The sequence below is a fragment of the Vanellus vanellus genome (assembly GCF_965231255.1).
Source record: "Vanellus vanellus genome assembly, chromosome: 3".
Taxonomy (NCBI): domain Eukaryota; kingdom Metazoa; phylum Chordata; class Aves; order Charadriiformes; family Charadriidae; genus Vanellus; species Vanellus vanellus.
Window position 1 is genome coordinate 106194148 of NC_138907.1, and position 26046 is coordinate 106220193.

The window sequence follows — 26046 nt, forward strand, 5'->3', positions numbered from 1 at the left end:
TTTGTTATTCTTATCCCTAATTATCACACATTTTATAAAAATATAAATAACAAAAAAGTAAGCTGGGTTCCATCTCAAGAGGTGTTTCTTGTTGTCCTCTGAGAATATATTGGATAAGTCAGGTCTTGACAAGCCCTATCCATTGTAGCTGATTGTAAGTCAGACAATAAATACAAAAAGAAGTCGTTCTTGCGGTGAGCTCAGCAAATTCTGAGGAAATCAAAAGCATTCCACTGTGCTTATGGCACAAAGAACACAACAGCAAGGGCATATTTAGTGGAGAGAATGAGACAAAAATTACCAGGTAAGTGACAAACTGTACAAGCATTTTGTTTAAAAAAGGAACTCTGCAGCATTCTGTCTTTAAAGCCGGGTTTGAGCCTCTGGGATATATATCTCGATGCTGTCTGCGCGCTCTGTGGCTGAATTCTGCCGGAAAGAGGCTGCTCTCTTAGCAGCCATTAGCCGTCTTCTAGCTTCTTGTCGCTGTCTGTCGGGTAGGTCCAGAGATTTTTCTCTCGTGATAGGGAATTTTCCTTTTGGGGGCTTCTTTGGTACAGGAGGAGGAACCTTTCTTTCTTCCTGCAATAGGGTATTAAAACCGAGGGTGAACTGCGTGTGGAAGGTACCGTCAGCAGAGCATGCAAATGGAAGACATGGAATGCAAAATACTGGTTACGTACATCAAGCATGCTCGGTTGGTGCTCTCCGATCAGCTGACTAACGGAACAGCGAGCCACGCTAGGGACACTGACAAAACCCTGCTCTTCCAGCACCCGTTCCAAATTCTGCGCTCCTGCGCCTTAAAAAAGACTATGCCTCCTTCTACCGTCCTCGCAGGTATCCTGCACATGCAACCTGCACACCTCACTCACATACGAATTTTGTTTAATTTTAGCTGACACATTATTACATTCATTATAAACAGAAACACACACTGGCTCTCCAATAAGAATTCAGCGCATCTGTGTGGTCTGATCAAGTGGAAAGACTGCCTGATATTAGCAGGACAGGATTTTTAATTAAATTAATCATACTGAGTTTCGCCTCAGCTGGATATGAGATAGCAGCTGTGTACACATGTCTATTAGTTTAGTCTCCTCCATGAATTGCTAAATGGAAACATGCAAGCACCAACCAGAGAGAGAACATAGGGCTAATTGTTCTGCTTGCCAGCCTGGACCATTTTAAAGGAAATTATATTGAAGAATTATCAAATTATAAAGTGAGAGTCAGTAGATTTTGGTACCGAAGTAGCTGTAAATTGCTCTGCAGGTTTTAAATCAAGAATTGTTTTGAAGTATGAAATTGATATTTTACTCCATTTAGAGACTGAGACATAGCATATAAGGGCCTGAAATAGATAATGTAGAATCACAGAATCATACAATAGTTTAGGTTGGAAAGGGCCTCTGGAGGTGATCTCGTACAACCCCCATTCAAAGCCCACTTGAAATTAGATGCAACTTTGAAGTTAAAGCAGGTTTTTCAACATCATTTTTAATACTGGACTGAATAGCCCCAAAGACGGAGAATCCACAACTTCATACGTATAGAATGGTTATAATGATTGATCGTTCTGCTCTATCACTTCTTAAAGTAACAGTAGTAGTCCAGAGTATGGGCTGTTCCTTATGGAGAACACAGTTAATTTGATGCGCAGCAGGATTCAAATAATACAAAAATTGAACTGATGCACCTATGGTTTTCAGACTTCATTGTTTGGTCTTTTTTTAAAAAAACTAATTCTGAGCCTACTACCACAATGCATTAGCCAAGACTAAATAACTAAGAACATAGTTCTACATTCCCAACTCAACAGGAACAGTGCAGCAGCCTAAGATGCTATTCCCCATGAGAGCCAGCTCTTCCAGTCTTTATTTTCTCTATTTCCTGTGTTCAGCCAGGAACATAAGGGCTCCATTCCTGTTGTCCCATCTTAATTTTTTTTTTTTTTTTTTTTACTTTTAGTTATTTCCCTCTTAGGACCATCACTGTTGCTGTCACTATAATAATTTCTTACTTCCAGTTGTCACTAGTAAGCAAGAGTTGCAAACTCACCATCCACCAACCAGTTGGCTGAAAATTAAAATCCAAGAGGAGCATGAAGAAATGAAAGAGTTGTCAAAATGCCTCCTAATGCCTCCCAAACCAAACAAGTATTCACCTGAGGCCAACAGTACTGACTCAAACCAAATGCTGTCTCCATCTGACTGCTACAATAATCAGCAAGGATAGTGGGATAATCAAGGTGAGGGATGGAGCTCTAGAAAACGGAAAGGCAGTTTCAGAATTACATTGCTTTCGTGGGCAATTTGCCACCTTTGGTTCTTAAGCATCGTGGCTGGGGTGTCTCCCAGGCGGCGGAGGTGCCGCACAGAGGTGCAGGCATTTTGCCAGGAGTACTCTTTGTCCCCCAGACTTTTGCGGGCCAAGCTTTAGTTTGGCCAATGGCTCTGTTTTGCCACGTGCTTTTAGCTCACTCCTGTTCTACTCTCAGTTGTGTCGTGCAGGTGGGATTAAACACTGCAGTGCTCAGTTTTGAGCTGCCCCAAATGTAGCAGAGTGCTGAATTTACCATGATTGAGTTTTGGGACTGTTGTCCTCAGTCTGAATTAATCAGAACATATTTCAGTTCTCGCCTTTATAATGTGAACCCAAATAATTCGAATAAAAGTGTTACGGAGTGGACTGACCTAGCAAAATCCATTTTATTTGTTATACAGTTCAGTTCAACATTGTTAAAAAGAAAAAAACCCCTCACATCTGATGAAGGCTTCCGTATATAAATCGGACCATGCCAATTAGATGTTTTGTAGGGTCAGAAACCTATTGTGTTTCACTATTGGATTTAACATAAGGAGACCGCAGGACTACAAATGGGGAGTAAATGGTATTGTCCATGGTCTGCTTACCTTCCTTTCAGGTGATTCTATTATTTTCCATTCATTGAGTTTCAGCTGGTGCAGTTCATCAAACTTCATGCTGACGTCTTCAATTGAGAGCTGCAATAAGTCCCAGAAACCTGCTAGGTCCTGGGAAGTTGGTCTCGGCATGGCACTCGGGTCCTGTCATGCACAAAGGAGAGAATATGAACAGTCCAGGAGGCTTTAAACAACATGCTTTGAGGCAGGAAAAGCGTCGCACCAGATCACGTTGCCACAGCGCTGCTCAGCGCTAAGGCTACACATGCTTTACAGCTGGGAGCTGCGACTGGGAAGTTGTGCCTCCTACGCAACCCAAACATGAACAAGTTGGATGTCACATTTGAGCCTTCCTCAATCCGTGCGGAAAGGGAAGTTCCTCAGAACCATATGCTGTGCTGACCTGCATTTTGAAAACGTAATGAGCTGACAGCCTCTGCCTGCTGATTATTAAAGGGAAGGGCAATGTGGTTCGTATTCTAGCCAGCCTGAACTCTTTCTGGTTAAAAATTACATTCAAAATAGCTGATTAGAAGGTAAAACACCACCACAAAGAAGTTGTCAGGTTATGCTGAATTCGACGTTTACATTGTCTTGTGCTTTCAAATGTATACATAAGGTATAAAATTTTGATGGCGATGGTAGGGTTTTGTTTTGCAGGGAGTCGAATCAAGCTCAGGAACTGGGAAGGCACTGCCCCCAGGTACCACCCATTAAGTGGCACTATATGCACAAGACTTAATGGGGCAAACATTGATGGTAACAATTTAGCAAGGCGACCCTTCATTTGACTATCAACCTGGAGTCAACGCTGGATAAAAATTCCATCAAAAGATAGTATACAGACTCTTTACCCTATGTTCTGTGAACATCAGTACTAGTTCAAGAAGACAGGCTTGACACTTTAATGAAATAGGGTTTAATTTGTAAACTTCTCTGTGAAGATGATGGAGAGAGATTTGTTCCATTCCAGGGCAGGAGGAAGCAGTTAAGATGGTCTACACAATGGAGCCGGGAGAGATGGAGTTGAAACCAGGGCAAAGGAATTCTGGATCTCCCCCTTCCAGGACAAAAGCTGCAGGAACTAGTTTACTATGTTAGAAACACTGGCGTTATTGCTGAAGCAATTTTACAAATCTAGTGGACAAAGACATTTCAGATATTGAACGCAACCTCACATAGTTGCCTAAAACATGGGACATAAGTCAGCATTTCTATTGAATTTTTGCCTTGAATTGCACATTTCTAGTGGTCTTACACTAGGCATTGCTACTCAAACTGGGATTTGCAGATGCCGCTGTGGGAACTGAGTGTCTGGAGCTGGCATGGCAACGTGCAGTGTTACCCACATCTAAACCCTTTTGGAAATCTGGGCCAAGAACCAGCCTCAAAGCCTACACACTTAGAAATCACCTTCACTAGAAGAAAGTCTCCTTTTCATAGGCAGCTTCAGAGACTTAGCACAACTGGCCAAATAGATTATAACAGACTTCTGGCAAACAGGATACAACTCCAGACTAGCGGTCACTGCAAACAACTTAATTGGGTAGATCCCGATTTACTCCAAAGCCATTTAAAATTTCTGTCAGTGGTATTAGTTAGTCTACAGAGGTCAATATGTCAGGCTTCAGGAACCAACTCCCTGTGTGAAAATTGTCAGGACAGTCCCACAGCAATATATATTATATCGCACTCTGTTCTCCCCAGCCTGGTCCCCTCAGTCCCTCTCCCCAGTTTCCTCTAAACGGCCATGAAATGATGCCACTCATTGAAATGCCTTTGCCTTCTGAATCAAGGCTCATTGCTCTTCTGTACCTTTGCATGCCCCACTGCTCATCGCGTTTGGGAAGATCGCGGTCCCCAGCGCCGCTGCTTGAGCAGGAGTGTGCGGTGCGTTGTCTGGACACAAGAGGGCTGCCTCCTGCTGCTATGGCGTATGGATCCGCAGTACACGGATAAATGCTAGCACAAACGATTACTATTACAGCTAACCAAGTTTTGAAAAGATTGGCTTAAACGTATTTCTTCTCAGCAGCTGCTCGTCTATTTGTATCTCATTTGGAACTCAGCTTTGCAGCCCTCCTTCTGAAGGAAGCCTAAAGCAAGGAAGAAGTACCTAGCCCGTGCTTGAGCTGCTCTGGTTTTGCCTGCAACCATGACATATTGAGCGATGATCTCATGAGCTGAGCAGGATCGGTGCTGACTAGAGTATGGAGGAGGACACTTCAAAGAAAAAACAGGGTGTTACAAGAGATAATGTGAATAATGCAGAAGGGAGTAGTGATTAATCAGTGATGCTTTTTTTTTTTTCCTAGCAGTTAGCAGGAACAGTACACTGTAGGAGACAGCCAGCCGGCTTCTTAAAAAAAACTTCACTGAAGCTTACATTTTCATGAATTTACCCTAAGTGAAGGTCTTTGGAAAGAGATCATAACCCAGAACATAATCGAATGTGTCCCTAGAAGTTCCCATGACCCTTTAGAAAAGCCCATAGGCGATGGGTGAGTTTCCTGGTTCAATTTCAGTTTGAGTAAGTATATTCCTCTTCCTAACCCCTTGCTGCGTTTTGAATTGGCTGTTCTTTGCCCTACACTTATGCTCATTGTCGTTGAGCGCTGTGAGAGAAACTGCTGTGTGGTGGCCCTGTAAGTGCTAGATGTTTCCGAGTGGGGGAATGCACTAACCGGCTGCTATCTGGCAGCGTTCCCGTGGGGCACTGAGATGCTGCCTTCGGAGCATATGGAAAGCCTGCTGTGGATACGCACTAAGTGACTATTTAACAACAAACTCTGTCATTAGGCATAGGAAGAAAAGCCTCAAAACATGAATGAGCTAAAAGTCTGGTTCTGCAGTTGCCGCTTTCTGCAGAGCCCATTGCTGATTTAATGAAGCTGAAGAATATTCAGAGCCTAAATCTTCAGAGTGGGATAAAGCTGCGGTTATGGAGTTCAAAGGTTTATTACCCAAATAAGGAGAGAAATAAAATCTTGCCAGTTTTGGGGTCATGTTGTCTGCAAAGCTGTAGATTTCTCCTTGTGCTCTATTGCTTTTGCAGTAAAGAACTGTTTGCACCTCCAAACAGCTGACGGCTGTGCTGAGCAGGAGCTGCGCTTGTTATTACAGTAATGCTCTCAAGCACAAGTGCTGGACCCACTTCAAGATAAATGAAGTGGGGTGGAGGTTAGGCTCTCCAAATCTCAGTTCGCATAGCTTAATCAATCAGGTAATGGAGGGCACTTTGAAATTTGCAGTGAGAAACTTTTAGACATTGATGAAGATTTCCTTCTTTTGCTATGAAACAAATGGCTGGATAGGGAGCACACATGAGGTATTTGATATTACAGACGTGGTCATCTCCTGCTTGCCTGACTTTGCGTATTTCCTCTGTCATTCTGTAACAGCTATTAAAATTCTTGTTTTGACAGAGTCTTTGAAGTGGATAATTGGATTCTTTCCTAATGAGGACCATATATCTGATCATTTTCTATCACGAGGTAGGACATTTTTGGCATGACTTTCTCAGTAAGATTTGATTGCAGTTTCAGGAATTCTGGATCTTCAACTTTATGGGTGGAAAGTAGCAAGTAGGTCTCTGCAGAATGAATGTTTAGCCTTAAAGAAGTTATGTGGCAAATACTAACAAGTAGAGAAAGGTATCTAACCAGACATAAAGGTCATGTCTGCTGTCATGCACGCAACAGAATTCAGCACTTTTAATATATGAGGTGTAGGAGCAGTCAAAAGGTGAAAGTCACACTTGATTTTTAAGTGAGCCAAAGAAAGTAGGTGCTCTACCACCAGCCATATCTAGAAGAATTACATTCTTCTATTGATTAGTATTGTCTTGCCACAATGTTTTTATCACTGATGGTGGCTGTCATATTAATGAAGATAACATTTAGAATTGAATTAGTCTCTAATGAACTTCCAGAACAATAGCAGAAACTCTCACAAGTAATATACTGCATCTGTTCCTTTAGCCCTAGGACATCTTATATATAATTGGCAATGCAAATTATGAAACCAAATTTTATGAACATTATGTATATTTCCATTTCCAAGATCAGTCCTATTTTCAGGTAGGTAGAAAGCTGGATCATGTACTCTTCGCTATTCTGCAATTTTACTATTCTCCACTTACCGCAATGTGAAAAATTTCTCCTTTCTTACCAGAAATATAGTTACTATTTTAGAGTATTACAAAAATAAGCCATAATATTATGTTTCAGAAAACTTGCATTTGTTCTGTTCTCATTTTTTTCATTTAATACAGACAGCAAAAAAAAAAAAGAAAAGACAAAATGCAGCCAGACTGAAATTACATGTTTGCTTTGACAAAAAACTGTACTAGCACCATACTTAAGGATTAAGTTTAAAAAAAAAAAAAAGAAAAATAAGAGCAGTAAGAAAAAATGTGAGACATGAAAATGATATTTCAGAATGCTGCTGTCTGGGTATGCTACACTTGTTTTTCTTGTTGCCTTTGAAGTAAAAATATTAAATTCTAAAATTTTAATGTATGTTTTGTCTGAATAGCCTTAAACTCTTCAAGAGTGGTCAGACATGGTGACTTACCAGATTCTGCTGACAAAGCCAATAAAATTGCTGGAATTTCTGAGACATGAGGAGCTGAGCACTTCCAACAGCACTTCGGATCTTACCTAGGACTAAGCATACAGACAGGTTATTACCAATAGATGTCTTTTGGCAGCAAATGCAAAATCCAGCTCAAAAAAACCCATGAAACTGAAATTACTGTTTATTTTATAAGGGAAGTAAATATTTGATTTTGCTATTTGTGATTATATACATAAAATATTTTGGAAAAAGATGGAGATATAGAAAAGCCCTGTGGCACCTTACTCTTTGGCAATAACAAATGATATATTAATAACTCAGAACAGCTAAGACTGTATTTGATTAAGGAAGTAAAAAAAAAAAGGGCAAATAGCTTCCTGGACTGGGCATACATACACATGTTTTTGAGAACAATCTTAAATTTCAAAGTAAATGACAACCCCCCACCCCATTTACATCTGCTCATGTCAATTAAAATCTGTTGAAATAGTCTTGCCTCAAGAACCAGTTAGATGCCTGTTCCCTCTGATGTTAAAGGGAGATTTACATGTACCTTAGATAATATCTTCTGGTTCTGCAATTACAAACAACTTCACTCAGTTGTGTGGATGATCCCTGGGTGAGCTCTCTTTACCCTGTCTGTTCTCAGGGTAAGGAGAAAACATTAAACTCATAAGGATGAGATCCTCAGAGGAACCATGTCTCTAAGACATGTCTTGGTACCTCTGTTAGGAGTTACAGGTTGCCTATCCAGGAAAATATGCAAAGAATTAAGCACAGGAGCTTCAGACAAAGTGGGACACAGTTGGGTGCTCCAGGACTTTGCCGAACCATGATCAGCCCCATAGTCCCCACTGTCAGCGTCCTTGCCATTCACAGTGCGCATAAGCACCGAGGGAAGGGACCAAATTCATTTTACCTGACTTTGCTTCCAACAGTCATCTGTCTAAATCAAAATTTCTGGATGCTCTATAATCAGTAATCTGAGCTCATCAGCTCAGCCATGTTATGCACTTATTTTTAGATGAGCTGAATCTCTTCCCGGAGATACCTTCTTTCTGTTGACTTGCTTATTCCTAGAAAATAACTCCTCCTGGACTCCCACATTTGCTGGGATAAATACCATACTTCACAGAATCACAGAATCATAGAATCATAGAATCATAGGGTTGGAAGGGACCTCTGGAGATCATCTAGTCCAACCCCCCTGCCAGAGCAGGGACACCTTAGAGCAGGTTGCACAGGAACGCGTCCAGGCGGGTTTTGAATGTCTCCAGAGATGGAGACTCCACCACCTCCCTGGGCAGCCTGTGCCAGTGCTCTGCCACCCTCAAGGTAAAGAAGTTCCTCCTCATGTTTAGGTGGAACTTCCTATACTCAAGTTTGTGCCCGTTACCTCTTGTCTTGTCACTGGGCACCACCGAAAAGAGCCTGGCCTCATCCTCCTGGCACCCACCTTTAAGTATTTATAAGCATGGATCAGGTCCACCCTCAACCGACTAAAGAGACCCAATTCCCTCAGTCTTTCTTCATAAGAGAGGCGTTCCAGTCCCTTAATCATCTTGGTAGCCCTACTTTGATAGGTAGCAATATACTTCCCTGCTCCTCCTTCCTACACCTCCTTTCCTACACTTCCTTTCCTCCACATCCTTCTCTATGCTGAAAAAGCAACACTTTAAAGAGTATTATAAGCTGGGGTTTCAATGGAAGATTGAGTTTATCCAGAGAATTTCCAGATCTTTAAATAATGCTTAGGGGAAGGACAGAGAGAGGTAGGGGTGAGACAGGAATTTCTCTGACACCTGTTAATTCAATTTGAGGAAATCAAATTGATAATTCAAACAAGATGTAGAGGGTGGAATGAAGCTACAATAGTACAGCAGAACTGATCTGCAGCCTGTGATATCGAAACCATTAAACTCTGGCAGGGCTTAACATTTTGTTGTTTTTTAGAATAAGTATAGGAGGGGACTGAGTGGCACGTAGAAAAAATATTTTGAGAACAGGTATTATTACATTTTGATTCTGCTTTCTCTAGACCAGGGAAACATCTGCTTACTCACAAGAAGCAGAAAGAGATAATTTGGAAGTTTTAGGCTCCAGTTCTGTGGAAACATACAAACTCTGTAACTTTAAAAGCATGTGTTAATTTGTAGAGCTGTGGTTCTCAAACTCTATTCCATTTTCTGTTAGACAAACAGTACAGCTGCGCCACAACACTAAATTAAACAGCAATATGCATAATTCATCAGTCCCGTGTGGCACCCATTTGTGAAAGGGTTAAGTGGTTCAGGGCTGCATGAGTAATTCACTGGGGTTTTGTTTTCGTTTTGTTGGCCAAATGAAATAAAGCATTTTAATTGGTTTGGGGTTTTTGATCACCAAACGCCTCACTTTCCTCTGTGGAGTTATTGGCATATGGGAAGCAATGTTTTGGGTGTTAAAACCTGAACAAACATACAAAAATCTAAATAAAAAAGAAATGTTTCATTTGATCTGAAACAAATTGCTTTGATTTTGTTTCCACTCATTTTTAATAAAGGCAAAGACTCAAGTGACAAACAGCCTTGTATCCTCCTTTTCCCTTGGTGCTCTGTAGCTCAGGACCTAAGACAAACTCCCAGTGTGGGGTCAGAGTCCCCGCTTTCCCAGGATGGGGAATTGTGTTGTAGCAGGTCCCTGACATTGCCGGTTCTGTGCTATGTTCTACAATTTACTGGGCGGAAAGAGAGTGAGGATGATCCTATAGGCTGATGGTTGTGCTTGTCTCATAGTGAATAAAGTTCAGTTTTAGTTTCCTCCGTTGAATTTTATAGTACACAGCTCAAATGCATAGACTGAGTAAAGGGCATTGGTTTTAGCCCTACTGCAGAGATGTAGATCTTGGTAGAATCTAGATATGACTGGTATTTTCTAGTGAATCTCACAGTTACCCCAACCCCCATATGAAATAAATCCTTATTTTGTCCTCATTATTCTGAAGGATTATGTCAAAAAGCATTGGTGATTTAAAGTCCAGCCAGACCAGACAGGACTTAGGCACTGGCAACGCAGCATTTTGGCGTGACGCACACCCGTCAGGGACATAAGACAGTGGTTCTGGGCTACATGCATGTGTCACCGAGTCACAGTGGTGAAAACACACGTATAATTACAGCCCGAGCATTTACTAAAGATCTATCTCTATTTCCATTTCAATAAGTAAATCAAACGTAATAAAATATAGAAGTTAGAATCTCTCATGTTCATGCTACTCTGCTTTGCTGTAATTAAATTAAAGTATTAAAACACTTCAATTCATAATCTTTAGCACAATATTAATAGACAGCCAAAGTCTTGTTATTAATTTCATGCATTGGGGAATTATTCTGATGAGTGCAGATTGATTATCTCCATGAAAGAATGATGAATGTGAGAGACTGGAGAGATTGAGATGTTTGGTGATGCCTAGAAGATTTTGCTTGTAAATAAATGACGATAAAATCTACCAAAACACTTAAATACATGTAATTTTCACATAATCTATATACCTCCCTCCATTAAGATAATGTTATATTTACTTGAATGTCAGGAAAGAGTCACACAACCTTAATTCTGCTCCCTGAAGCGCATGAAGCACTCCATTTTTGTTGTGTGGTCCTGTATGTCTTCTGCTCTGCAGACATAAAAAACCCTGACCATGACTTCAGTAGAAGCAGACTCAGGCTTTATACTCTGCATAAAGGTTGTGTAAGTTGCCTGCATACAACATGCACAATTAACACAATAGTGTCTTTTCCCTTGCAATAAGTATATTACAAAATTGCAAGTAATATATATGTGTTGTATTGCTTGAGAAATGCTACAAAGTCTTGTAATTGAAAATGCTCTCATATCACAAAGATAGAGGGGGAAAAGTTAGATCTATATTGATGGAACCAAGATTATAGTCTGATGCTGTAACTCTATTCTTGACAGGTTAAAAGCTTTACTCAATTGTGCCACTGCTGCACCAGCAATGAGAAACTACTAACAATCAATCTACTTCTGGCATTCATTACTGTTTATTTAACTGACATGTTTTAATTTAAATTTTCATTCTACTTGATTGTTCCTTTTTTTTTTCCATACTCGTAAATAAATTGCTCCACACACAATATGAGAAAATACGCCTGGAAGAAATATTCAAACTGGCGTTTAGTTCAAGCTCAAAGCAGGGCATAATATTTGTCTAATCTCTAAACCTAAATTAGTAATCTTCAGAAATATGTGTCTCTTTCACCATCAACCCAGCAGGTAGGAGTAATAACAAATGTATAATGTTCGGAGTGAGATGACATTTTAGGACAGCACAGCTACCAGTTGACAGTGCCCTGGAGGGTAGGTAGGGCAATGGGATCCTTGTGCACCAAGTGGGACGTGGTGCAAATTTGCTTTTTACATTGCTCAATGGAGCTGAGTTCAGAGAGGAGAAAATTTTAGCAGAACAATACAATTGCGAGGAGGAATTCTCGGATTCCCCACTATGGGACTGTCTTTTATTGACTTTAAAGACTGTTTCAGGGCAATTAAGACATTCTGTAGTCATTCGCAACACTCCAAATGTAAATTTCAATAGTTCCTGAAGGATAAGTTTGTGAAAAGCATTAGGAAATTATGTTAGTAATTTCTCTTTGGTTAAAGGATAACCCATATTTGGTCAAGCACCTAAGAAAGCTTTTATGGATGATTAATTGATGAATATACTAAAATAAATTGGTTGTGAGGGTTTTTTTTGGTCTTTTTCCCAAAGTATGGGAGATTTAACTCTATGTTTTCTGTTACCCTTCAGGCATGTTAGAAAAGCCCTTGCAGTACTGTGGAAATACCGGCCAGAGGACTAGCAAGGAAAAATCCAGCATCCATGGAATGAAGGGGTAAGGGGAGAGAAGGGCTCACTCACTTTCATGCCCTTTTTATACTAGAGATCACTTTACTATGTAGCTATGCCAGCAAATCTCCTAACCACGATGCAGAGGATACCAGCAGAACAACCTTTCTGTTGGCATAGTTTATACTATAGGTAATTTTTTTGCACCCATCTTCAGATTTTGATATGAGAGTCAACTCGTACGTGCGGCTGTTGTCCGTTTGATTCGGGTACTGACGTATTTCAGTGGCCAAGCGTGTGGCATTCAGAAGCCCAGGATGTCTCCTGCTTCCCTCCGCCAGACCTCGCCTGCAAGCTGCGGGCAGGGACCGCGGCTCCCCGCCGGGCTCGCCTGCTCCCCTCCTCCCCGCGCTGGACCCCCTGCTCCCATCGCAGAGCTCGTGGGCGGCAGAGTCCTGGCCCTCTTGGTCTTCAATAGCTTTGTGACAATTGAGAGTGTTTTTCTTGTCATCACCTACACGCCAGTAATAGCCAAACACAATTTTCAGGGTGTAAAACTGAAACTCCAGTCAGCACCCTTGAGAAACACATATCTTCGCTTGAAGGCACCCTGCTAGTGCAAACGATCAGGTGACTTACCCTGGGAACAGTTACAGCCACATATATATTTTATATATCTCTCTATATATGTGTTATAATAAACACTGAGAACACAAATAACTGCCCCCACAAACAATATAAGAACTTTGCAGAGACTCCAAAATACAATTCATGGCAACTGACTGAATAAACAAATTCTGTGAAAAGTAAGAGAGAGAGGTTATTTTTGCTGCAATGATTATCTTCTCCTTTTGTAAGACCCGATGAGTGAAGTTCTTAAAACAACATTATGGAAGAAAAGCTACAGTGAAAGAAAAAAATCAATACAGCAATCAGACAGCTTTCTGTGATCTCAGGGCTACCGTGTTAACGCAGAAAATGAAATTGTTTTCTAAAATGCAGTTCTATTTTAACTCCTCCCGTGATTAAAACAAAATAGAAATGGTATCATAAAGACAGACTTGTCCTATGAGATACGAAGCTATATTTGGTCTTCAGGTACAATTAATATACCCGGGCCAAAAATAAATCATTCAGCATTAACAATGACAGTTTGAATGTGCAAACTTTGCTGTGAAGTGTTTTGGGAATAGTAGCTCCTGCTGGAAGATGGAAAAACAGATTTAGTTGCTTCTGGCTCCCCCATTTGTGTGTATTTTCTTCAGGGAACTGCCAAATGCTTAAATATGTCAAGATACATTTCATGCTGGGATATCATTAAACTTCAGTTCTTGTGGATACATACCTTTCAACCTGCATAGCTCAAACTGGGGATACAAAATGTGTCACAGGCTCAACAGGAAAAAAATTATTCACACTGAAATTTTAAAAAGCTGTGAAGCTCATTCCCTCGGTGAAAATAATTCTTTGATAACTTCCTTTTATTTGATGTAAGCTATATTAGGTGAAGGGAGACCATTTCAAAGATAATTAATCTGGAAATTATTTGAGGAAGATCTCTTGAAATGAGTCCCATAAAATGGAAAAGCGGAAGTCTGGGTGTCACTTTTGAAAATAAGCGGAAGACAAACACCTGATTTTGCGTATGCTATATAGACCTATTCTAACATAATTTCTCTAACCTATTAGGGAGGTCACAATGTTCCCCCAAACACAAGTAATTAACCCATTTTTATTAGTTTAAAAAGGGATTTCAAAGGTCCACTTCACTTGTGTTTTAGTAACTCTATATCAGGGAATTGTTCTTTCTTTTTTTCTTATAGAGTCACTCTGCAAATGGGGAAGCAAAATCCCAATACTCTTTTTTGTTTTTTTCTGACTGAAATGTTCTAGGTTAAAAGGGGGTCACTAACTCTGAATATTAATAAAAATTACTGAAGTCCAATTTGTCTTCGTGTTCTCTGTACAATTTACTGAAAACTATCTTCTGAATGACCGTTTCCCCCTTGCAGCAAGGTGTTTCAGAGTATTTAGCATTATTTTATTAGTATTTAGTATTTAGAGGGGGGGTGGTTCTGCACCTGGGAATGGGTAGTCAGCTAAAATCTGCTCCTCCAAGTTTTCCTAACATAGTACAGAGCTTCATATCCCAGAGAATAACGCAGCTAACTCCCTACCTGTGTCTCCATGTGAAGAAGGAGAACTGACGTGAGAGCGTTTCCACCGCTCATTTCGTGTGGCTGCAGATTTGCTTAGGGCTGCGCACGAGGAAGAGCTTGCAGGGAGAGGAGGTAGGAAAAGTCCACCCCTTACCTGCAGATCCCTCACTGGCCTCCTGGGGAAAGACAGGGGCTAACAGCCTGCGTGCTTCTCCCCTTTGCTCCCTAATAATTTCACTCTTTCCAAGGAGATTAAAGTCTTGCTCTTTGAACTTCTGCTTCAGATAGTGAGCACTGATGTCCCCACATCAGGAACAGGCAACCTGAGAAGCGGATGCTTCGGGATACTTAATGATAGCAGAGACATGGCAGTGTTCAGCAGTGCGAAGATTTGGGGATTTGAAAACTAAGAGGTATACGGTAAAAAGAAGTACTAAAAAATAACTGTTATGAAAGAAGGCTTGGAAATCCTGACACAGGCTAAGCAAAGCAAAATATTTTGTTATTCGTACTTTAACAGCCCCTAGGAGGGTATTATAAGTCTTCACAGTGTCAACGCAAAGGGAAAAATCTCAGCTCAGCTCTGCCATGATGAAAATAAGGACCAAATCCTACACTCCAGAAAGCACTGGAGGCTGAAAACAGAGAAAAACAGCCTTATGCTCTCTCCTACCCCAAATCCCATGTTGTAACTTGGCAGACTTGTGCACAATATAGTGGAGAAATCTGACTTGTAAAATAAAAAATGATGAGGTAAAAATGTAGACATTCTATCTTTTGAAAAGGTCAGTGCAAGAAATAGAAATCGGCCTTTTAGTCACCGTGCAGGCCTGGCCCAAGACCTGAGGGCAGATCATAGCAAGAACTCATTGAGGAGGAAAGAAGACAATCAGGAAAGAGTATTTGGAGGCGATGGTGAGATTCGTGAGAGTGCAAGAAAAGATGCTAGTAAGAAAACTTAATATGAACTAATTTGCTATCTGAGAAAATCTCGTCTGAGACAATAATTCAGATTGGCAGGGATTGAAATATTTATAAAACTGAGCCTGAAGAACAAGGATAATTGACCTCAGAGGGAATCACAGGGAGCTGGCTACTGAGTGCTAGGACCACTTTGATATATTACTATCATTAGTGCTGGCTTGGATCTTGTTCCAAAATAGTCTACATTATTTTTCACTTTATCCCATCACTCCTTTCAAGGTGTCCACTGGACGTGAGAGAATAATAATGATTCTTGACAAAATTGTAATACGAAAATGCAGCTGGACTATCTAATAGTGCATATGCCTGTGTGACTGCAGAAATGCTTTAACTATTGTTCTTGCCTACTCCTTTCTGTTCTTCCAACAGACCATTCATGACAGGCAGAAGTGCCTGTAATGGAATGAAAACATTTTAAGCATGACTGTTCATTAATAAGAGGCAAATTCTGAGGTTTCAGGAAAATGGCAAAAACAATGTTCATGTAGAGCCACCTTGTGTGCTCTGGCAAAGGGTCAGGCACTGGAGCCATAGGAGTGGGAAGAATGTGTCAGAGTTGGAGCTGGGGATGGAGCTATTGCACCATTTGAGCCATATCTAATACCAGACTTTGGCTCCTCAACTACTTCCACAAAAGCGTACTCTGGGAAACGCCAGCTTGCAGGACAGGGGTCTTATATTTAATTGTTCTGTAGAGTGTCTTTGGTACGACAAAATGAGTAAGGAAAAACTACAGGTCACAACTTTATCCTAACAGATTTCTTATTTTAGCAGACATCTATAAGAAAAGATACCAAAATGTTCTTACTTTCTTCAGAAAGATCATTTTCTTCTGCTTCTCTTTCCATTTCTTTACACCATCCTTCCATTCTCTTAGTTTCAGTATGTAGCAACTTCATAAACCAAGATCCGTCCCGTCGACAAGGAGACATTCGACCAGTCTCTACTGTCTCAATGGCCGGTTCTAGCCAGGGTTCTGGTGGTGGAAGGTTTGAGGTGTCAACTGGGGTCCTATAATCTTCTCTGTAACTGAACAGTCCCTGTGTCCGTACAGTTCTCACTGCGCTGTATTGGGTGGGTGTGCTGGGCTCTGAGTGCTGCTGGAACGATGACCCAAACTGAAGTCCCTTGTCCTCCATGGTAATGTGTCCTGGAAAGCCCTCCAGTTCCAGGTCAGCCTGGACAGCTGCTGTTACGCTGTTTGAGCGCTTGAATCGTCCGTGTCTTGGTGAAGAGGGAAGAAAGAAAAGAGATTAAGACATATAAATACAGATGTGATTATACAGAGGCACAGAATAATGTTTCAGTGAGCAGATTCTGTTTTTCTCCTTGGACTTTATGCTAAATATTTTTTCTTTGTGCATATCTCACTAAAATAAGACAGAGAGTAACAACAGAGAGGAAAACCAAAATGCATAGTGGCATCATTGATCTGACCAAAGATACAAAAGAAAATCATTTAAATTATCTCTGGAAGCAGATATTGATTTATTCTCATACTACAAAATACCATGTATCATTACTAAATGAACTGGAAATAATTAGCAGAACGGCAGGGTTACATCTCCTGATAGAAGTCTGTAAAGTATATGTATAAAAAAATGTCAAATATTAAGAATTGTAATTAGATAAAATCTCATAATCTGCTAAATTAGGACTATTGAGAATCCTTAGTAGCAGCAGGTTTAAGACTGTGGTATCTTTTACTTGCCTCACAGGATGGCCATTAAATGTTGATTTTCTACTGTGATATGCCACCAAATAATGACATTTTACAAAAGCTCTACGGTGAAGAGTTAGATAGAGAAGTAAAGATTACTTGTGAAATCTTTTCACATCTGAGCCTATTGTTTCAAATTACTTCTAGTCAACAATGGTAAAAGGCAATTAGCAGCCAGACACTGCCTGACAGCTGCCGTGAAATGAGATAATGGTCCCAGTCCAGTACTTAACAGCCGGTGCCTGCCAGGGATAACCTGTGGGTTAGTACACTGGCCAGCAGTTTTACAAAGCTAGAGAAGGGCTGAACAAGCGTAAAAGCTGAATCTAGTTTAGGATAAAGGCACCGTGGGTTATGTCCTAAGGATTATATCCCCTTGCGTGGACTGGGAAAGCCTGGATCAGCATGAGGGGTCTGCTGCAGTTTGGGCCGGACTGGCCACTGAGATGAAGGAAGAGTATTCCAATATACAGCTCTTTGTATTTGTTCTGCCAATAATGAAATTATATTAGTCCACTACTTCAATTTAAAACTTTCACTTCCTTCCCTCCAATTAAAAACTGGAAAGTTAACTAAATACTAAGCAACTGCTAAGTAATCTCTACAAATTTTACCAGATGACCAGCATGCATATAAGAAATTTGGCTTTGTGAACTATTTAGGGGCAGCACTTGCCAGATGTTTGTTATTAACTCTGTTTGCCAATGTGCGTTGTGTTATGAAAGACTACAGATTGTTGCACATGCTTGAATTACCGTTTTTCATCTTCCACTTGTACTCCAACAGAGTGATATTCCCGTAGGCCTCTGCTTTCAGTATCTGAATCAGTTGCTGTTTCCACCTAATTCAACACAAAAGATACATCTGCAGAGTGAGCATCGACAACTCAGCACTATTTCTACCTGCACTCATTCAAAATTAATTACATATTTCCTCTCTTACTGCTAAGAAACACCTAGCACAGTAAAATAAACGGAATAGGTATTCAGCCTGGTATCATTGTTTTGGTGCTGTGTTTTATAAAGCTTCGCACAAGTACTTCTGTTCTGCTGTGTAATTCCCTATTTCAAACCTAAGCAGATGCAATTATACAGTTCAATGGAAGCAGGGAGTAGGCTTGGTCTAGAAGAGATGTTCTTAGAACGAGGAATCCACAGGATAGCCCCTTTTTATATTATTATAAAACAGTCTCATTATAGTCCTTGATTTACAAAATAAAATAAAATCTCAAGTAGCCCCATAAACTTGCAAGTGATAAAAAGAAATGCTGCAATGAAATTTTATCGACAACTGCGTTGACAAATATAGAACCATTTAAATGACGTGAGGGATACAGCAGAATGCCATATCTCACCTTTTTTAATAACACGGTCCTGAAAATGATATATCAAGCAAGTAATTTATGCACTTTTTATAGTATTCCCATCTGAAATACACTTACCGAAACATATTCACAGTAGAGTTTTCTTCATAACTGAGACCACATTGCTTTTTCAAGTTTCTGTGGGATTTTATATAACACTCCCCACCACCACACCGCCCCCAAGTCTTTGACACAGACATGACGAGTGCTGCAGTATGCAAATTACACTGAATCAAGGCAGAGTCAGGAAAAAAGAAAAAGAGTAGAACCGAACTTCCCTTTTGAATGATATTTTCCCCTTTTAAATAAATAAAAAATAATATCAGCAACCAGTTTTTCAATATGCACACTCTGTGTGTGTATTCAAAGAGTATATCCTATTATGACGAGATGGTAACTTCCCCTTGCAGCGGTCACAGGCACCTCTGGAAGGAGCCTGATGGCCTTTGCAGCTGTTTCTCAGCTGCACAATCCCAATCCCACCAGGTTTCTGGAAGGATGCAGACAGAAGTGGGAAGGAGACTAGGAAGCGAATGTACATGTGGACTATACTTCTTGAAGGAGCCAGTTGCTGGTAACTTATCTCCATCTTCTGTCAGTAGCTCCATGGACATTCGCATGAAAGAGAATTCCAGACAGTAATCAGTATACGTTCATATTTAGCTGGGTGTAGGTCTTGGACATGTTAATGAAAACAGCTAGTGCAGAAACGCTTTAGTAAATGGTAATGACGTGCTTGAACTGTACAGTGTAGCATCAGGCGCAGATTTGCCAAAAGCTCTGGATATCAGTGTGGTAACTGTCAGGGAGAGACACGTTTCCCAGGGGAAAGCGTGCACTGCTGTTTGTTTCCACCTCAGCAGTTGCATGGAAACTGGCTGTATTCACTTGGACGGGCAGCGTATTGAGAGAACTAAGATATCAGACTTGGTAACAGTCTCCAGGATTTGGTGTTGTCAGGAAGGGTCACCCTCTTCTGAAAGAGCATTGCTATAAGTGGAACAGCCATAAGGTCCAGATTCTTAGCGCAAGAGATATCTATCAGGAAAGACACCTTTATTTACAGCATAGAATGGTCCAAGAGAGGCTTGAATAATAAGTTCAAGTCTAAGTGAGGGACTAGGCACTCACCTAGCCCTTTTAGGGATGTGAGAAAAGCTGCATATGAAAGATCTTCATTAGGGACAGGTGAGCAGAAATGAATTAACTAGGCCAAGAATGAGATACTCATCTAGTCTGTTGGGAGGAGCAGAGACACAAGGTACACTTGCAGCCTTGACTACAGGGATGAGAACTCAGCCAAAGAAGCATAGACATGTTTTGAAGAGTCAAGTCAACTTATTATCAAAGGGAGAGGAGATGGTAGGTAGTGAAGGAGAAAAGCAGGCTGAGGGGAGACCTTATCGCTTTCTACAACCACCTGAAAAGAGGTTGTAGAGAGGTGGGGTTCGGTCACTTCTCCCAACTAACAAGCGATAGGACAAGAGGAAATGGCCTCAAGTTATACCAGAGGAGGTTTAGGATGGATATTAGGAAAAATTTCTTCACACAAAAGGTTGTCAAGCATTGGAACAGGCTGCCCAGGGAAGTGGCTCCCCAGTTCAAGAGGGACAGGGAACTGCTGGAGCGAGTCCAGCGAAAGGCAACTAAGATGATTAAGGGCTTGGAGCATCTGCCTTATGAGGAAAGGCTGAGAGAGCTGGGACTCTTTAGCCTGGAGAAGAGAAGGCTGAGGGGAGACCTTATTATGGCGTACAAGTATCTAAAGGGTGGGTTGAAGGAGGATGGAGCCAGGCTCTTTTCAATGGTTCCAAGTAACAGGACGAGGGGCAATGGGCACAAGTTAGAACACAGGAAGTTCCGTTCAAATACACGGAAACAGTTCTTTACGGTGAGGGTGACAGAGCACTGGCACAGGCTGCCCAGGGAGGCTGTGGAGTCCTCTTCCCTGGAGATTTTCAAGACCCGCCTGGATGCAGTCCTGAGTAATGTGCTCTGGCAATCCTGCTTTAGCAGGGGAGTTGGACTAGATGATCTCTAGAGGTCCCTTCCAACTCTGATAATTCTGTGATTCTGTGGTGGAGTTGCATCCCTGAAGATACTTAAAAGATAGGTAGACGTGGTGCTGAGGGACATGGTTTAGTGGTGGTTTTGGCAGTGTTAGATTGATGGTTGGACTCGATGATCTTAAAGGCCCCTTCCAACCTAGATACTTCTACGATTCTATGAATAAGAGCAGATAACACAAAATGCTTAGACTGTGGCTCTTGGCTGCACCTGTATGAGTGCTAGTAGGAAGATGATGTCCAAGGTGGGGAAATATTTTCTGGAGGAAGCCTTTTGATGTTGAAATCCATAGCAACATCTGGAGCGGTCAGGAAGTCTAAAGTGTTGCTAAGAGCTATGGTATTTGGCTTCAACCCCAAAGCAACCAGAGCCACTCTGAGTTAAACCACATAATTTAGGAACTGCTGAGTTTATACTACAATAAATAATGCCATCAAAGGGCATGTCTTCAACAAGGGATTTCATCTCCTTCTGGAGACAAGAAGACTAGAAGATCTCGTTAAAGTTGCAGAGACCATGCATGGTCTTCCAAGCTGTATCTGATGCATCATGTAACACCTTTGAAAAATCCAGAGAAGTTATTTTGATCTCAGATAGAGTCACTATAAAGCATTTATTGGAGAAGATTGGCAAAGGAGACTAATTTCTGTTATTAAAGAACAGAACACACTTGGCAGTTTGCAGAGTGACACTGGAGGGATACTTAAGACCATACTCTCAAAATCAGGATTTCTTCCTATGCTCAGAAGATGCAGTGGTTATCAAAGTAAGGGATGGCAGTAATGGATAGTGATAGAGGAAATCTGATCTCCTGAGCAGTTCCTGTCTATTGTCTTGGTAGTGAGCAGGCAGGAGACAGGCCATTACCAGGGAATATTAGTGGATTTCACCATGGCCTTACAGACTTAGCAAAGATAGTCAGATACCTGGTAGTGTTGATGTCAGGTTACGAGAACTTTCAGTTTCATTCATTCTCCAGAAGGATGCATGAAGGTCTGAGCACTTTGTTTCCTAAGTCATGGAAACAAAGTACTGGCTGTGAAAGAAGGTAGAGGAAGAATCTTCTGCAGAGTATGCATTCAAAGTAAACATAGTGGAAGATAACTCTATGACCAGGCACAGTGTCCCAGTGATGAGGGTAATACCTCTCAGGGCAGTGACACAGGGAACGGGGTTTTCCTTTTATATCTCCTGCCTTAGAAGTTTGAAGTATAATGGACAAAACTGCCAACCTGGACATTATGAAAAGTAGGTAGTCAGGGTGATTTTGAGGCTGCATCTCTCTCCTTATAGAAGCAGGAGAAAATGTCACGGTGCCATGACCAGTTAGTCAAAGGCTGGAGAAGAGACCGGGTCTTTGTGCACAGCCTTACATGGCAGTGCTTCTGACAAGGTCTAATGACAGTATAAAGGAGAGTCACGGCTTAACTGATCACGAATGGCAATCCTCAGGCATGGAAAGAGTCATTAACTCAGTTGGGGTTCTTGAGGCTTCTTCACACCAGGTAAGATGCTGATGCTGATGGCATGATGAAGTCAGTACACGTGGATTTCTCTGCATCACAGCTAGGATTGTTTTGGACAGCCAACATGGCTTCACTAGGGGAAAATTTTGCCTGACAAATTCGGTGGCCGTCTATGACAGAGTTACAGTGCTGGTAGAGAAGGGAAGAGTGATTGACATCATCTACCTGGACTTGTGGAAAGCATTTGATACTGTCCCATACAACACCCTTGTTTCTAAAATCGAGAGACATGGATTTGATGAGTGAACTCGGTGGATAAGGAATTGGCTGGACGGTCACACTCAAAGAGTGTGGCTCAATGTCTGGGTGTAGACCAGTGTTGAGTGGTCTCTCTTAGGAGTCCCTATTGGAACCAGTATTATTTAAAATCTTTGTCAGGGACATGAACAGTGGGATTGAGTGCAACCTCAGCAAGGTTGTGGATAACACCAAGCTGAGTGGTGTGGCTGCTACTGCAGAGGAAAAGGATGCCATTCAGAGGAACCTTGACAGACTAGAGAGGTGTGCCTGTGTGAAGCTCATAAAGTTCAACAGGGCCAAATGCAAGGTCCTGCACCTGTGTCAGGGCAATCCCAAACATGGATACAGGCAGGGGGATGAAGGGATTGAGAGCAGCCCTGCCGAGAAGGACTTGGGGATACTGGTGGATGAAAAATTGAATATGAGCCGACAACATGCACTCGCACCCCAGAAAGCCAACCATATCCTGGGCTGCATCAAAAGAAGCGTGGCCAGCAGGTTGAGGGAGGTGATTCTCCCCATCTGCTCTGCTCTCCCACTTGGAGAGAGACCCCACCTGGAGTACTGTGTTCAGCTCTGGGCCGTGCTGAGCGGGTCCAGAGGAGGGCTGCAAAGATGATCAGAGGGCTGGAGGACCTCTCCTATGAAGAGCGGCTGAGAGAGTTGGGGTTGTTCAGCCTGGAGAAAAGAAGGCTCTGGGGAGACCTTACAGTGGCCTTCCAGTACTTAAAGGGGGCCTACAAGAAAGATGGGAAGGGATCCTATCAGGGAGTATAGTGACACGATGAGGGGTAACAGTTTTAAATTGAAAGAGAGTAGATTTAGATTAGCTATTAGGAAGAAATTCTTTACTGTGAGGGTGGTGAGACACTGGAACAGGGGAAGTTGTGGATGCCCCATCCCTGGAAGTGTTCAAGGCCAGGCTGGATGGGGCTTCGAGCAACTTGGTCTAGTGCAGGGTGTCCCTGCCCATGGCAGGGGGGGTTGGAACTAGATGATCTTTAAGATCTCTTCCAAACCAAACCATTCTATGATTCTATTCTATTCTATGATTCTATTGCACTGGGTCCCAGGAAAGGATCAACATCATTACTTCTGCTTGTGAGATTGTTGACCAAGATCTTTGACCTTGTTTGGATGAACTGCAGCTCCAGATGATGGTGTCAGTGATGCGGGCACAGGCTCCAGGTTTGATAAGCCTGAAGGTTTGACAAGGCAAAAGAGTTTTGCAGGTGTCCAGGCTGAAGAAGCTGAGCAGATGGGGACACAGGATTCATCAGGGCCTCCTGCTTTCTCACCTGGCTCAGCATGGAGCAACAGGACATTGTGTGTCAGACCAGACCTGAGCTGACGTCAGACAAAAGAAACCAAGCTGACATCTCCCCATGTGTCAGTCTTTGCTTTCAGTTCCTTCTAAAGCCCTGCACTTCCTTCACAGAGTGATATCCTTAGGATGACCGTTTCTACATCCTGTGTTCCTTGGGACCTACTGAACGAGTCCCAGGAGACAATGTGGAGGCCAGATTGCTGGCCACGGAAATAGGCTAAGGATGGTCAATGGTATCATACTTGCAGGACTAACATACAGCTAGTAACACTGTGGAGGTGATGTCGTGGCACGTCCTCAAACCAGGACAGGTGAGCCTGGACAGAGAAGAGACTTTTGCCTTCCACAAGGATACCTCAGCATCTCAGACATAGTGCTGTTGGAAACATGATGGTCTAAAGATATAAACAAGGAAAGGTCCCTAAGGATAACATCGATTTGGCCAATTGATGTTGGTAGAACAAAGCGGGCAGACTGGCAACACACACTTTTCTTCCGTATTGCATATCAAAAGCGTATCTGCTTTTGCCACCTACATTGTTTGGTTTAGTAACAGATAGCAGGTCTCCTTTCGAGCTCTGCTACTGATGTGTGGAGGCAGATTTCCCTTTTATATTTTGGATGGGCTGGTATCTTTCCACTGATGCAACACAGCGAGGAAAAGCCTTTTTCATCTACCCGTTTTCAAATGCTTTCTTATTGGTATTTCACCTAGAAGTATATCCTGAATAATTTGCCCAATATGCAATTGACACCTAGAATTTAGAGGCATAAATGAAGTAATCTGCTCTAAAATTTTATTCAAAACAAAATTATCAGGAAAATGATGGCCCAGGTATCAAAATAAAAATGACATTAGTTATCTCTAAATATAAACTCTTTCAAATTATCCTTCCCTCCAGCTTGCCAAGGCTGACATTGACTAAATGACCCCGCGATTGCCTTCATATTTTAATGCTTTCATTTCCTCACTGTGCCTTGTAACAGTAGGAGAATGCCAATTTTTTTGTGTGTGTGTGCAATCTAGGACTGCAAATATTGTAACAACCAACAAAAAAAAATAGATCTGGAAAATGGAGGCAAATGCCAACACAAGTAAAAGTGGGAAATAACAAAATAATTTGCACTCACAAAGAAACAAATGGACAAATAAATTGCATTTCTGAATGACAGATATTATAAAGACTCCTGCTAGAAGACAGCAGGAAACTCTTTAGATTTAATCAGATTGGCCAGGCTAGATTCAAATGAGCAGAGAAGAAAAAGTAATACATTTGGTTTGATTGTGTGGCTCTGGAAACTCAAATAAGTCTTAATAAATCTGTTGTTATTCTCCGTGATTCATTATTTCTTTAATACTTGCATGGGTTCTAAAAGCCTTAATATTTGCAAATCTGCCCACAATCTCAATAAAGCAAAATAATGTGACATATTATATATCTATCTGGTTATGAGGGAGACTCATAGAGAAGAGGAAACAGAAAAATAGCCAGACACTGACCAAAAGCAGAAGAAAGAAGAGGAATAGATCTAATATAGCAGGTCATCTTCCTCTCTCCTTGCAAACAAAGAACTGAAACTTCTTTAAAATTTGTCACTTTACGCCGTGAAAAATGTTGGTTTATGGGCTTATAATATGCCCATAAGGCTTATAATATTAACAGTAAAGGTAATGGAGCAAAGGCAAAATTTCACAAAGGCAAAACACTCCCCTTCATGTTTTTTGCTGCCAATACAAGGAGCAGACAATACTATGAATCCTTTGTGATCAGTCACTACTGACCGATCTAGCTGAAAATTTGAAACCTAATTATCAGATACTGGCACTCACTTGGTAATAAATGATCCACAAGTAAATTTTATTAACACAAAATTATTTGAATAAATGCAAATCACTATTGCAAATAACATGCTTGTTATAACCAATCTTGGTTTGTTTATAGGCACTCATTCTAGAAAAGGATGCATGAACTGACTAAATTATTCCTTCAAAGTATTTACTGAGCTTTTTTTCTCTGATAATTTTAACTACTGAAAAGCAACCTTTATTTCTGTATTAAAGTATTATTCTGCTCTTAAACATGAGCACTGCAACATAACATTGCAATGCCCTAAAAATTCCAGTTTAAGCTTCCATACATACTGTTGCTAAGGGAGGCTTGAAGTTAATATATTCAGTGCATAAGAAAACAGATTTTAACCTGGTGCCTTTTGGTTCTCTCTCATAAGCATCAGTAATAAGAGTCCTTCAGGCCACATTATCTCTCCCCATGCAACTTCACTGCCCTCAATGGGTTTTTGCTGCTGTA

At 41.3% G+C, this 26046-nt stretch overlaps 1 protein-coding gene across 1 annotated transcript in view; it reads right to left on the minus strand.

The window, feature by feature from the left end:
• Positions 1 to 363: 363 nt before the first annotated feature.
• The window catches only part of DLGAP2 (DLG associated protein 2), a gene marked incomplete at its 3' end in the record, with an annotated part of 389377 nt that continues 363694 nt past the window's right edge, over positions 364 to 26046 (minus strand). Inside the window, exons 9-13 of the mRNA XM_082481806.1 lie at positions 17970 to 18055; positions 16303 to 16718; positions 7500 to 7591; positions 2916 to 3068; positions 364 to 582 (exon numbers count right to left, since the gene is read on the minus strand). Coding sequence (XP_082337932.1) covers positions 364 to 582; positions 2916 to 3068; positions 7500 to 7591; positions 16303 to 16718; positions 17970 to 18055 — 966 coding nt within the window. The remainder of the gene's footprint in view (positions 583 to 2915; positions 3069 to 7499; positions 7592 to 16302; positions 16719 to 17969; positions 18056 to 26046) is intronic.